The sequence below is a fragment of the Salvia miltiorrhiza genome, chromosome 1, assembly GCF_028751815.1.
Source record: "Salvia miltiorrhiza cultivar Shanhuang (shh) chromosome 1, IMPLAD_Smil_shh, whole genome shotgun sequence".
Classification (NCBI taxonomy): domain Eukaryota; kingdom Viridiplantae; phylum Streptophyta; class Magnoliopsida; order Lamiales; family Lamiaceae; genus Salvia; species Salvia miltiorrhiza.
Genome location: NC_080387.1, coordinates 30,667,848 through 30,682,420, shown reverse-complemented (window position 1 = coordinate 30,682,420; position 14,573 = coordinate 30,667,848). Strand labels below are relative to the sequence as shown.

At 35.7% G+C, this 14,573-nt stretch overlaps 2 protein-coding genes across 2 annotated transcripts; one reads left to right on the top strand and one right to left on the bottom strand.

Annotated features, from left to right (window-relative positions):
* Positions 1 to 1,196: 1,196 nt before the first annotated feature.
* Positions 1,197 to 2,511, bottom strand: LOC131019746 (small heat shock protein, chloroplastic-like). Its single transcript, XM_057948333.1, has 2 exons — positions 1,841 to 2,511; positions 1,197 to 1,664 (listed from the first exon to the last, which is right to left on the bottom strand). The coding sequence occupies exons 1-2, from the start codon at positions 2,118 to 2,120 to the stop codon at positions 1,261 to 1,263; spliced, it is 684 nt and encodes a 227-aa protein (XP_057804316.1). The 5' UTR covers positions 2,121 to 2,511; the 3' UTR covers positions 1,197 to 1,260.
* Positions 2,512 to 5,976: 3,465 nt separating this feature from the next.
* LOC131019739 (protein IQ-DOMAIN 17-like) lies at positions 5,977 to 8,480 on the top strand. Its single transcript, XM_057948325.1, has 4 exons — positions 5,977 to 6,264; positions 6,337 to 6,633; positions 7,213 to 7,539; positions 7,819 to 8,480. Exons 1-4 carry the CDS (start codon positions 6,136 to 6,138, stop codon positions 8,248 to 8,250), a joined length of 1,185 nt encoding a protein of 394 aa, XP_057804308.1. The 5' UTR covers positions 5,977 to 6,135; the 3' UTR covers positions 8,251 to 8,480.
* Positions 8,481 to 14,573: the final 6,093 nt, after the last annotated feature.

Genomic DNA, 14,573 nt, shown 5'->3' with positions numbered 1-14,573 from the left:
GCACCTTAACCCAAAAATCAATTTATATACTTAGGCTAGATTTACCAATGTGTCAATTCCCATGAAATTTTAACTTAACAGTTTCTTTATATTCATTTTTTTAATCTAATATTTAATTTTATTAGTGTTACTTATAACTAAGATATAATCACCATAACCAACTAAATTGGCAAATTAAAACTTTAGGTAATTAATGCAGGAGGGCAACCCTAACAAACAAATTCCTTGGTGTGTATTGGAAATTAAAAAATTCTGAACTTCAAAAGAAAAAAAAAATTCAACTTTAGTAATTATTATATGCCCAAATACTGTATTACTTATGAACAAGTTGTAGTAATAGGACCATCCTAGCGTGCATGAAGCATTAGTACACAGTGCTTTAGCTGGTTGTACAGTGAAATCAAATAGGATGAGCCACCCCCTTGCGCCATCATCCACTAACCCATCTTGTTTGCATGCGTGTTGACAATTTTTATATTGAATCTTTCACCAACTTTCCCCTTTCCCTCTTCCTCATGGAACTTACGCAGAAAATTTATCTTCTATCTATTTATTTATTATGGGCATTGGATTGTTGTTGTCAGCTTGCATAAAAGAATCTCCAAACCAAATGCACCACTCTTGCGTTTAAAGATTCCTAAAAATTATTAGCTTTTTTTTAGACATATTTTTGTGGGTTAATCATGGGATCATGCCTCAAGTTACCAATTCGCAGAAGCAGAAAAGTTTTGCAGGTAGTGAAAGATGGCAAAGTCATAGAATTCAAAACAGCAGTTGCTGTGAAGGAATTGCTCGTAAACTTTGAAGGTTTTGGGGTGCAACCATCAACAAAATCTGGCATGTTTTTGCCTCCAAGCTATGAGCTGCAGTTGGGAAAGACCTACTATCTTTCTCCCTTCAAATGTCGAGCTTCGGCGGCGGACGGCGCCGCCACGTCGGCGGCCGTGAAGAGAATAAAGATCGTGATAACGAAGAAGCAACTGGAGGAGCTGCTGTCCAAGAATATGAACTCATCATCAACTGAGTGGAAGCCCAGCCTCCTACCCATTCCAGAAGAAAATGAATTCATCAACATCTAGTATTTTGAATTCCCCCATGAAAATGTAAGAAAGAATTAAACTAGCTTTGCAATAGATATACTCTAGTTCAGTTGTACTAATCTTGCTCTCATGAATAATTTCTCAGGAAGTCCAGAATTTGTAAATCTTTTTTATTGACAGATCTTTAATTTACACGCCATGAATTTACAGACAAAAATGATCAACCAGTAATCTCAACATCAACTACTTTCCTCTCGACTTTAGTCTTAGGCACAGAGATGCAGAGAACTCCGTTCTTCATCTCCGCCTTCACTTTTTCCTTGTCGAAGTTTTCCGGCAGCCTCAGCCTGGTGGCGTAGGAGCTGTAGCTCGACCACCCATCGTCGCTTTTCCTGTCTCCCTTGATCACCAGCACGTCATCTTCCACGCACACTCTCACATCTTCCTTGGACAATCCGGGCATGTCGAATCTCATCCTCACCTCATTCTCCTCCTCGCTCATGTCCCAAGGCCATCGCGCTTCCGCCGCCGTGCCGGGGTACGTCATCACGTCGCCGAACAGTCTGTCCATCGTGTCCAACATTTGACGCATCGAACGCATCGGCGACACTCTGTCCAGCAATCCTGTTATCATTTTTTTCTCATTGTTGATTAGTTGCGCGAAGTTGAATGAGAAGATGAGTAATTGAATAATCAATGGTGTTATGGAGTTAATTTTGCCCTAATTTCATATTCAAATCACGGTTGAATTGAATACCGCAGCGATTGAGATTAGATCGCAGGTAAAGAAATGAACTCACCAAAAGGAGATACTACGTCGGCAGCCAGGCGCCGCGGGCGGCGTTCGACGGCGGTGCGCTGGTCATCACCGCCGCGCTGTCCGCTGGTAACATGAACGTCGACGGCGGAGTCTTTGCTATCTCCGGTGGCCTGAGCTCTGACAGACGACGACGACCTGCTTTTTGCTAGCTTACATGCCGAAGGGAAGAATGCGGAGCAAGGAACGACGGCAGCTCTGTTTGTCGTAGCAACAACGCTGTTTGATGAAAGCGGAGAGAAACTCAGAGTTCCGGTCGCCATTAAAGAGTGAAGCAAACAGAAACTATAGAAGAAAAGTAAGTTTTGAATGATGGAAGGGAAGAATGCGGTGTGATTGAAGTGGGTTAGGAATGGGAGTGTATATATAGAGCGAGAGCGGAAGTGTGTGGATGCGTCTTGCGAAATCGTTGTGTTTCGTCAGTTTTCTTGAATGTTCTTGCGGAATTTTTCATGCAAGATTTCTCCATAAATTCATGATTTTGCTCAATATTTCTGCTACATTCGCGAATTATCTAGTGTTCGCGCCGTTGAAGTGGTTGGGCCTTTTTGATTGGGCTAGGGCCTGTTGATGGGCTTGACTGAAAATTGGAGGCCCAAATTGTAGCGTTTATTTATTGCGAATTTTGAGTCAAATTGTTCTGGCCAAGAGATGGAAAAAGTCACAAGCCTCTTTTTCATGCATAAACTACAGGATTTAAATGCAAGTTAAACATTAATTAATTATTCGGGTTCCCTTTTCATAATACAGGTTAATTACGTGTCACTCCACAGCCCAATGGCTCTAAAATGAGCTCTAATTTTTTCATTTTCATTTTATTCCATTTTAATTCCTCAATTTTTAAATTCAATATTTCACTAAAATTAAATTTCAACATTACATTAATTAAAATAAAATACAAGAAATAAAAATATTACAATAGTTAAAAATTAGGTAACAAAATTAAAAGAATTTAAAAAGTTTAAAATTTTAAACTTATAAAAATAAAAAATCAAAAGAAAAGATATTAAAAATAAAGAAAAAAATATGAGAAAATGTACACAAAAGAATAGTCAAATTGATCATAGATTTTAAAAAATATACACAAAAGAAACGTAAGTTAATAAAAAATTGGTAAACATTTAGATAAGTCCAAAAAATAAAAATAAAGAATTGGTAGAAAAGAATATTGAGTATAATATCAACGTTTGAAGGGAAATAAAATGGACTGGCCACCATACCCGTATTGAAATTGGTTAAATAATCATTTCAATTTCGAACTTACTAATATAGTTGCCAGAGGGTGGAAGATGCCTTATTCTAAATTTCTAATGATGGAATTCCAAAACTTTTATTTTAGGGTGCATAACCATAAATGAGATTTACATTAGACATGCAAGCTCTCAATTACCTATCACTGTCCAATTAAAAAAAACAACAAAATGCAGAATCCTTATCATATGGTATATACTACACAAGTTACTAAAATAAAATATTGTTATCATTTAATTTGTCCACTGTAGCACATCACCACACGATATTATAACAATGATAATAATCCACTGTTCTTGAAAATTTGACACCCATACAACATATCAATTTAAAATTAATTAAAGTTTTTTTTTGAATTTATTGTCTTATTGGTTTTCTTAGATTGCCAATTTTATGATAGAACATGGGACATTTTTTTTATATATAAATTACATAAATAAATAAAAAATTTAAAGAACAAAATTAACTATACGAGAGAATAATTAAGACAATAACTTTCAAGAGCTCTCGATCAATTTTATCTCCACATTAGTATTAAATTAATTTTTTTATCAGAAAAAGAAAATTTATTCAAACACTTGGTACCAGTGGTACCGAAAGAAGTTACACAATTACACTTGAATTGATCCAGACACCCATGAGAAGAAACACATTTCCTTTTCATTCAATTTAAAAATCATGTTCCAACTCCAAAGTCTTACTTTTATCTCCCCCAATCAAGCTTTGAACTTCCCAATTCTTTCCATCAAATCTGCTCTCATTGCGACTCTTCCAAAGTAACCAAGTGGTACAGATCCAAAGAGCCCTAAGAAACTTCGAACTCTTTTTCCTCCCCAAGTTAGTAAACGCGTTGAAATGTTCAATCGTACCTTGTGGTCGCGGAGTGTGAACGCCCAGCCATCTTTGCACTCCTATCCAAACCTCTTCAGTCTTTGGGCACCTCGTGAATAAGTGATTTGCCGATTCCAGTTGGTGGCAGCAAGCATTGCACATGAGCTCCACTTCACCAATTGGAATGTTTCTTTTCCTTAAGTTGTCACATGTTGGTAATCTATTCCTCAGTAATCTCCAAGAAGTGACTCTTGCCTTCTAAGGAACCGGGGTATCCCACATTTTCTGCATCATTTCTTTGCTGAAACTCGTTTGTGTTGTAGTGTTCCTTGAGTCTTGAATGATGTTGTAGGCTGACTTTGTTGAGAATGACCCGTCCTTGGTTGCACTCCATAACCATGAATCTTCCTTTCCTGCGATAGGTACAACAGTAGAGATAGTAACAGCAAGGTCGTTAGTCATCGCTCTCTCCCTCTCAAAAAGATCTCGTCTCCATTTCAGATCCCACACCCAGCTCCCCTCCACCCACCTTCCAACGTCACTAACAGTTGCCTCCTTATTATTGCTAAGATGAAACAATCTGGGGAACTCTAACTTAAGCGGTCTCGAGCCCACCCAAATGTGCTCCCAGAATTTTGTATCGCTTCCACTTCCCAACTTTATTCTAATATTGTTGCCGAACCATTTCTCCGAATGTTTGGCTCCAATGGTAAGAACTCTAGACCACCACCCGGCTCTATTTCTGCTTTGCCCTGACGTTTTCATCCCCTCTTCCCCCCACTCTAACTCCCCATAAATCGACCTCACCGCCCTCGCCCACAGCTTCCCCTTCCCCACCAAATATCTCCACACCCATTTCAAAACTAACGCCAAGTTAAACCATTCTAAATTCCTAACCCCAGCCCCCCTTCTTTATTTTCAGCATATAAATCTCTTCATTTCACCCAAGAAATCGACCCCACATCCGCTCTCCCTCCCCACAAGAATTTCCGAAACATAGAGTTAAGGGAATTTAAAGTTGCCTTTGGAATAAGAGAGTAAGAGAGTTGATAAATTGGAATAGCCATATCAGGACTGATTTTATCAGAATAATGCGCCCAGCCAAGGCATATTAGTATTAGTATTAAAATATCAATTCCAAACACATACTTAATTAAAATAGACCAATATCTAACATAAATATAAATTATAAAATTGAATCTTAATTGCAATAATTTAAATTGAATTTACAACAATATTATAAAATTGAGATTTAATATGTAAATTAATTATCTCTAAATTAAAACAAACAACAAATCGAGTAAAACAAACGTAATAGAAAAAGAGTAAAAAAATTGTAGGAAAATATGATGCATATGGTGTTGTGTTGTTCATCTCATGAATCATGATGCTCATACCAAAGAAATTAAAACAGTCTGGTTTGTTGATCCCTGCAAATGTCGATCCCCATAAACAACAGTGTTCCCTAATTCCTACGCTTTCTCTGCCATAAATCATTATCTACCATGTGGAGTTTCTTCAACAACACCCAAATAAAGGATAAAAGATAAAAAAAAAAATAAGGTAAGAAAAAAGAAAAGAAATTGCTTCTCATATTTTTATCCTTTCAGCAGCTTTCACCTCTCTCGAGAAAAACATATTCCCTCATGCTTGTCTGTCTCCACCTCTCTCTGACGCATCTAACATCCAATTCTACTCTACTCCTTTCTTTACAGTTTTCATTTTTCTCATACATTTATACCCTAATTAATTTTCCTAATTCAGGTCTAATCACAATCTACTCCTTATAGTTATATCCACGCTACATAATTTATTACTACTATTATTACCATTGTATTCATAGATGAAAAATATGTGACAATTTTAAAATTATTAATATTATCGCATATCAATAACATAAGAAATAATAAATTAAAGGATGTAAATTAGAGTTTGGCAGTACGTATATTGTATCTCGCCATAAATATAATTTATCGTTATTGAGTAATATGGAGGCAGAAATTACAAATATTATTTGAGGTCTACGGTTTCCCGTTTGAACTACTTTTTTTGGTTTATTCCATAAAAGGGCAGAATGTCAGCAGCTACTCCATGCCTCTAACTACATAGTGGTTAACTAAAGTACACCACTTTGTTAGATACTGTTTCCCTCAGGACTCCCATTTTCCCAATCCCCCAAAAACTCATCTTCGTTTCATGGGGAAGAAGACTGGGAATTCCTGGCTCAACGCTGTGAAGAAGGCCTTCAGATCTCCCACCAACGATGATGACGACAAGAGGAGCAGCAGAAGACGACAACATAACGAGCCAGAAGATGAGGAAAAAGTATGACTCATTCATCTTCTTCTTATTTTTTTATTGAACGAATAATTTTAAAGAGTGTGTTTTCTTTTTCAGAAAAGAGGGAAGAAGAGATGGATATTTCGGAGGCATTTAAGTCTGGAGACGACGATCCAGCACAACGTTGTCAAATGCGCGAATTCTATTTGCAGCGGAGAGGAGAATTTGGTGAGGAAGCAGCCCAGAATGGACACGGAGCAGAAGCGGGCGTTTGCGGTGGCTATGGCGACCACCGCCGCGGCGGAGGCCGCCGTCGCAACGGCGGTGGAGATCATCCGGCTCAGTAGGCCGCCCCTTTTGGTCAAACAAGATAAGGCTGCTCTTCTCATTCAGAAAATATTCCGAGGATACCTGGTAATTTTGCGAATTTTCTTGGATTAATTCTGCTCAATTTCATGCGTTTTAGCTCTCGATTTTGTATTACGAGTTCTTGTTGCATTTATATGTATTGCATGTAAATATGGTTTAAATAATAAGGGTGGTGGGATCATAGACCCAAGTGACATCCTAGTTAGTTTGAGTGGATATATAATTGATAAATCGGTGTTTTTTTTGGCATGATTAATAAATAAATAATTAAATATTTTTATCATCATTCTTTTAATGGGATATAAATCAAGCTAAATTAGCTTAAACAATAAAAATTACCAACGCTCATCTAAGTAAATAAGGAAATAATCTTACTAAGAAAAGAATTAATTTTTATTTAATTTCAAAGTTTCAATTCATCAAATGATCGTGCACTTGTGCGTTATTGTATTTTCGCGATACACAAGAAGTGGGTAATTTTTATTAAATTGTTATTAAGAGTAAATTTATCTATTTATACAAGAAAGTTTTTGTATGTTTTTATATGGGTGGATATAATTTGTCTATTATGCTATACCGAAGTAGTACTATTTTTTTATGATTGCTGAAACGTTATTTGTTTAGGCAAGGAGAGCTCTAATGGCGTTAAGAGGCGTGGTGAAGCTGCAAGCATTAATTAGAGGACACAATGTCCGAAAACGAGCAAAAATGACACTCCAATGCATCCAATCTCTTGTCCGCGTTCAAGCCATAGTTTGTGATCAACGCCGCCGCCTGTCGTGCGAAACCACCGCAACCTTAGGCTCCATGTTCCGCAACGACTCGAGTCGAGTTTCGAATAGCTTGGACGTCGGTCCGACCGAGCTTGAGGAGATCCATGCTTTGATTCAGAAGGCAAAAGAATGCTCCCTCGAACAGGGCAAGACGCTAGCTCATGCATTGTCACAGCAGGTCTTTTGCAACACATGATTATTACATGTTTCACCTCTGCTCATCTCTTTATATATAACGAGGTTGGTTATCGTGAGAACTCTTATTTTTCATGAAAACGTGACAACACTGCTTTGTATGTATGAAGTCACCGAATTCGTCGCAGATAATTTCATTGGCAAATGCAGTGACTTTATACATTCGATGTCGTGTTGTCACGTTCTCACGAGAAATTAGAGTTCTCATTTGAACCTCCTCCTAATACCTAGTTAGTTATTACTTGATTGTTTGGATGCACAGATTTGGGCCACAGAGGTGGAAGATTCAAGCAGGAAAACAGGGTATAGTTGGATGAGGAAAGATAGGAATCTATGCAATAATCAAAGAGATTCAATCAAGACAATTGAAGTTGATTCCATGTTCATGCCAGCTTCTTTGAATGGGAAGCGTCTCAATCTGGCCCTTCAATCTCCCAAAACTCCGACGACGAGGTCCATCCCGTGCAGCCCCTGTTATCAGCACGACACGCGCAGGATGAGCATGAGCGAGAAGTCTTGCCCGTTACCTCGGCCAAACTACATGGCGGCCACTGCATCGGCTATGGCGCGTGTTAGGCCAAACAGCGCGCCAAGGCAGAGGCAGTCGAGCCCGAGTAGAGAGGTGGCCGGCTCGGCTAGGAAGCGCCTGTCCTTCTCTGCCCGTGAGTTTGAGCCTTACTACGGCACGGATTGAGATTTTGTGATGCAACAAGGCATTAATTAATGTGGCTAATTTTCATGATCAAAAAGAGATGTTGGAATAGGTAGATTGCACATAGTTTTGACTGTAATAAGCTCAGGAAACAATCTTGGATATGCCCTCAAGTTCAACAACTCGTGTCTAATCTTGATTCTTGTTTTCATGAAATTTATCTACCTTTTTGCTCTGTTGTTCTATGTTAATTTGATTCCTTTTTAGGACAATGCTGAAATGTCAAGTCCAGTTAGGATGCCTCGTGACCAAAATATTAATAATGGTTGAAGATTTTTACTATATTTTTTTAGAAAAATAATGTCATGGCCAATTATTAGAGAAGTAGAAAGAGATTCACGAACACGAGCATATATATATAAATATATAATAGCTGCAGCCAAAAGGCTACGGAGGAGTATATAATTTCGTGAGTGAAAATAAAATATTATGTTATGCATCAAAAGATGTTCAAAATATAGGCTTTACTAATGTGGAATCCTTAATGTATTTCACGTTGTACTAGAGACATGTAGCTCGGCTTTTAGGACAAAGCAGGATCTTAGTATTTTGATTATCTCTCTACAAATTATTGGAGAGAGAAAACACGACTATAATCCACCAGAAAATTAAAGGAAGTGCATGGAATGAGTAACTTGTGTGTGTGTATTTTGGTTAGGAATAGATATGATTATGAACCATCTTCTCAAAAAAGAAAATAAATATTATTAATATATTTAGTACTGATGTTAGAAGCATTTCAACTAAAACAAAAGGTTGGATTTAGTTTATCATTTCCATTTCCTTGATAAAAAAAATATTAAATCAATATTGGAGCCCCTTCCTAAATTAGTATGGGATTGTGGATTTTTTTTTTACTTTTTCTTTTCTTCTTTTGGTACCAGAGCTTTAAAAGTCATTGTTGGACTGGGCCAAGTTTCTTAGTAGGCCGAGTCGGCCTTTTAATAGGGCGTTTCTGGGCCTTCAAGCTTCGATAAATAATGAATTTTTTTATATTATATTTTTTTTTGAGAGAGAGAAGGATAAACAATGGAGTTTTTTTTTTTTTGAGGCGGATAAACAATGGAGTTTTTAATTGTTTGTTTGCCTGTATTATTTGTATTATTTCCTGATATTTTTGTGGTTCTAATTGTATAATGAATTTTGATTGTAGCTGCCGATCTAATTATCGTTACACAAACTACCATTAAAATTCATTATCGTGAGAATTGAAATTAATTAAGCAAAACCAAAATAAATTTACCGGTCATTTTCAAAAAATAAAAATAAAAAATCACCGGTCCTTATCTTGTCAGTAACAATGATCCATTTTGCAAGAACATCAAATATTTTATGTTTATGTAATTAGTTTAATGAAACTAGTTTATAGGAGTCGAAAATCAACGGGAATTATTAATTCATAATATTAGTAATATTATAAGACATACATTAGTAAAGAAATTATTCACAAAAATCACAGTTTTCTCAATTTGAAAATAATACTTTAAAATTTTATATTAATTCTTCACTATATATATATATTATATAATAGAATTAAATTCAAAATAATAAAAAATTATATGTAACCTAACATGTAAATCTTCCAAAATTTTCATTATATACACCACATGTAAGATTGAAAAAATCAACTAAGAATGCAAATAATCCACTTGGATATTAATTACATTGGACAAAACAATTTATTTGGTTGGAGAAAATGTACAATAAATCCATCGTATATATGACAATTATTTGACCAAAAAATTAAATTGATAAATATAATTATATCTAATCATTTCATAGTAGTTCTCCAATTAGTGAAGATAATAAAAGATTGAAATTGGAAAAATGTTAAAAAATGCATATCATCTATATCCTTTGAAATGATATGAGACTGAATATTTTAGATATATTTATGCTCCTCTCAAATACGTTTAAAAGTGATTTACTATTCGTTCTCGTTCCAAACGCGTATAGTAACGCCTACTAATTATATATATTTAGCTATTTCAACCCATTCATAAATTATGTGCACGTACCCTTCTCAACTGTATTAAGAGAGATTTTACTAGTCATTCTCATACTAAACCCATATAATAATACCCACTAATTTATCAAACTTGCTTAAATTTATAAGATATGTATATAATCAAATAAAATTTAAAATCCGTCTCAATGACCCCCGAAATGACAAAGCAGACACTAATAATAAATTGTAAAATTAACAAAAGATCAAAATTTAAATTAATACAAATCAAATCAATATTCAAAATAAATGGGATAAACTATTTATTTGGCCAAATCAAATAAGAATTATTTCTGGTTGGATAAATAATAATTATTATTTGTAATCTATTTATACATGATGAATACTATAAATTTAATGTGAAAATCAAAATTTAGAAAAATCATGAATTAAAAATATATAAAAATAAATATTTTAAGATAAGTATGAATATAGGATAGAGTAAGATGCCACATACAACTCCGAATTAAGAAGCGAGTTTTAATTTGTAATTATATTATATATGTAATAGCTCGACTCAGATTCGAAGTGGATTGAAAGTGTAAGAAATGAATAAACATTCTACCAAAAAATATTAGTATACAAATTAGGAAATACATTAACCAAGTTGGAGGTATATGACGAAACGCCACAAACCGATACATATAGAGGTCATTGTGGAGCTTTTCGTGTTTAGACTTTTTACATTCCTTTTTACGGTATATATTGTATTAATTATAATATAAATATTAAATAATTTCATTTGACTAAATTATATTGAAGAACATATTTATTTCAAAATTACATCTAATTAGTATTTTATTTAGGTTCTCAAATAGTGAAGTTTAACAAAGATCAATGAGAATGAAAATTGATCTTTTTTATTTAGATTTTGAATAATTGAACTTTAATACAAATTCGTTGTGGGTGCATATTTATTTGAAATACATCTAGGTATCCTTTTTATTTAGATTTTTAAATGGTGAAATTAAATAAATTGAAGAATCTATTTATTTCACATACATTTAATTTCTAGTTCCACCCAACATTATTTTAGTAAAAGTTAGTCAATTTTAACTTTTTCAGATGAAATTACCCCGTCCTTCTTTCTAGTTCCTACAAACAATACGAAGGCTCTCTCTTTGTCTTTACTTTTCCACTCCCTCTCTCTTTGTAATTCTAGTTCCTTTGCTACGCCGCCAAGCTGCTCTATTTACCTCTCTCCATCTCCGATGTAATCTGTATGTCACTTTCAACATCTTCTTCTATACACATATTTTCTTTCGAGCTCTACGAGAGTTATGAGATGCAAAAATAAATCTAAGACGATCTGGATCAAATTTGTATCATCCTTTAAAATTTGTCGTGTGATCAACTGGTCAATGCAGCCATTAGCATCACCCATAATAGGTGCTAAATGTGGGGAAATGAATAATTAATATAAAATAAAGATTTTCCTAAAAAAAAAAAGATTAAACTTTTTATTTAGTTCATGTATTCTTGAAGTTTAATACTTCATCCGTTTCATTACAAATGTTCCATTAATTTTGAACACGGAGATTAAGAAATGTGTAAAAAGTAGATAAAAGTGGGTTGGTGAAAATTATTTAAATAGTAGGTATAGAGAGATAATATATTGCTAAAAAATGAATGAGACATTTGTAATGAGATATCCCATCATGAAAAAATGTGAAAAAATGGGATATTTGTAATGGGACGGCTGAAGTGTATCTTTAATATATGATAAATAATTTAAGGTAATTAAAAATGAAGAATGAGAAAAATGCTGCCGAATTAAACTTGATTATGAATATAGTGATTTTAATATACTTTATTTTATATAATTAATAGATGCAACGAATCTAGTTAACCTTATGGAAATGACTGTTCTCATCATTGCTAAGAGTTCACTTTTCAAGAATAACTTATATGTATTTATTTTGGATTCTACTTCCACTATATACAACCCCAACCTTGTCACTATATATATTTCCAAATTTTTTTTTTTTAAAAAATACATTATTTTAACTATTATAGTTATCCTAGTAATCCCAAAATTTCTTTTCACATGGCCATCACACCTTTCTTGTCAAAATCCTAAATTCCCAACACCCTACCAGCCGACAATGTCTATCTATTAAAATTATGAATAAAGTTCAGTGGCTTTATGATCGGTCCTAAATAATTATTTGGGCTGTAAATGAACGGAGCTACTCGCAATCTATTCGAGATTCGGCTCGAAAAAAGCTCGTTCGGAGATCGGTTCGATAATAAACGAGCCGAGCTCGAGCCTAATTCCGTGCTCGAAATTTTTATCGAGCCGAGCTCAAGCCTGACAGTGCTCGGCTCGTTGAGCTCGCGAATATGTTCGAATTCGATTGTTCGCGAACACGTTCGCGAGCTTGTTCACGAACCTTCAGTCGAGCCTTCAATCGAGCTAGTACACGAGCCTTAAACGAGTCGAACTCGAACTCGTGTAACATATTAATTAAGAAAATTTTCTTAAATTTATAACAAATTCGAGCTTGAACACCATATATACAAACATCTAACGAGTCGAGCTCGAGCTCAAGCCCGAATTCGATATTATCGAGCATCACCCGAACCGAACTCGAACCAAGCCCGAGCTTAGTAAGTGGATGACCAGCCAAGCTCGATCATCAAGATAAAAGCTCGAGCCGAGATCGAACACCCGAATATTTAAACGAGCTGAGCTCGAGTCTGCTAGTATTCGGCTCGGCTCGGCTCATTTACAACCCTAATAATTATGGACAAATTATATGAAAATATCCCACTTTAATTAAAATTTAGTTTTTTAATAATTTTTTTAATTGTGGCAAAAATTTCAACAAGCTTTTAATTAATTGTAATGTTCGTATGAAATAATTTTCCGGCCAAATTAAATCTGAGTTGGCAGCCGAAATGCCAATATGGCATCAAAAATGTCAAATCACACCCACCCTCACCCTAACCCTCCCACGTCACCCCCCCCCCTCTCTCTCTCTCTCTTCCCCATCCCCTTTCCCCATCTCCCCGTCGGCCCTCACCCTCTCTCTCACTTCCTCCACCGCCCAAATCTGGCCAGAATCTCGAGTTCGCCGGCTTCTTCTCCTCCCGCTCCTTCTCTCGATTCCCGGCTCCGGTTGAAAACTCAATCATGCACATCCCACATCAAATCGATCAACAATCCATCCAACAAGATGCTTTTATTTTTCACGAGAGAGAGAGAGAGAGAGTGGCGATCGATTTACAGGAGAGAGAGAGGAGGGACGCTGTTTTGGTAAGAGAGAGAGAGAGTGGACGCCAATTTTCAGGAGGGAGAGAACTAGGGCGCCACTACCTGAAATTTGATATATGAAATTTGGTAACTGAAATTTGGTGAGAGAGAGAAAGGGGGGGAATCGAGTGGAGGGGAGAGGGGGACTGTTGCTACCAGCTGCAACTCCGTCATCGCCGGTAAATGAGAGAGAGATGGGGGAGGTTGTAGGCTTCGCCACTATAAATCAAAACAGAGGGCGGCGGTTGGCCTTGGCGGTTGATGCGGTCGCCGGAGGGAGTCCTGGTGCCACCGAGGTTTAGAGAAAGAGGCGCCGCCACTGTTGGTGTGTGGGTAGGCGCTTAGTCGAGAGGTGAGGGGGAGGGGGCGGTTTTCCGCCACTGTTCACCCAAGAAGTCTGTGGCGCAAGTTGTGGCGTTGAGGGTGTGAGTCCAGTGTGTGTGTTCGAGAGGGTGACGTGCCCCGAGTGGGTGTGATTTGGCATTTCTGATGCCACGTTGGCATTCTGTCTGCCAACTCAGATTTAATTTAGCCGGAAAATTACACTGGACGGACATTGCTATCAATTGAAAGCCCGTTGAAATTTTTACCACAATTAAAAAGATTGTCAAAAAAATCAGATTTTGATATAAAGTGGGGTATCTTCATGTAATTTCCCCAATAATTAAAGTAAAGTACAGTTATTTTAAATTTTTTATTAAAGAAAAAATCAACTAGTTTTAGTATTGTATATATTGTAATTATTTTTTTTATTTTTTATAATGTTTTATATTATATTTAAAAAAAATAAAAAATACTCTACCCATCTCAAAATATTGTGCTTAATTTGTTTAGCACGAATTTTAATGAAATTGTACATACGTATTGAAAGTGAAAATAAAAAATAAGGGGTTAGTGGTGAGGTCATGTCCAAAAATGAATTACACATACTCTCATGGAACAGACGAAAATGAAAGTGAGCATACTCTTATAAGATAGAGGCCGTATATATATATATATATATATATATATATATATATATATATATATATATAGGGTTGGGTT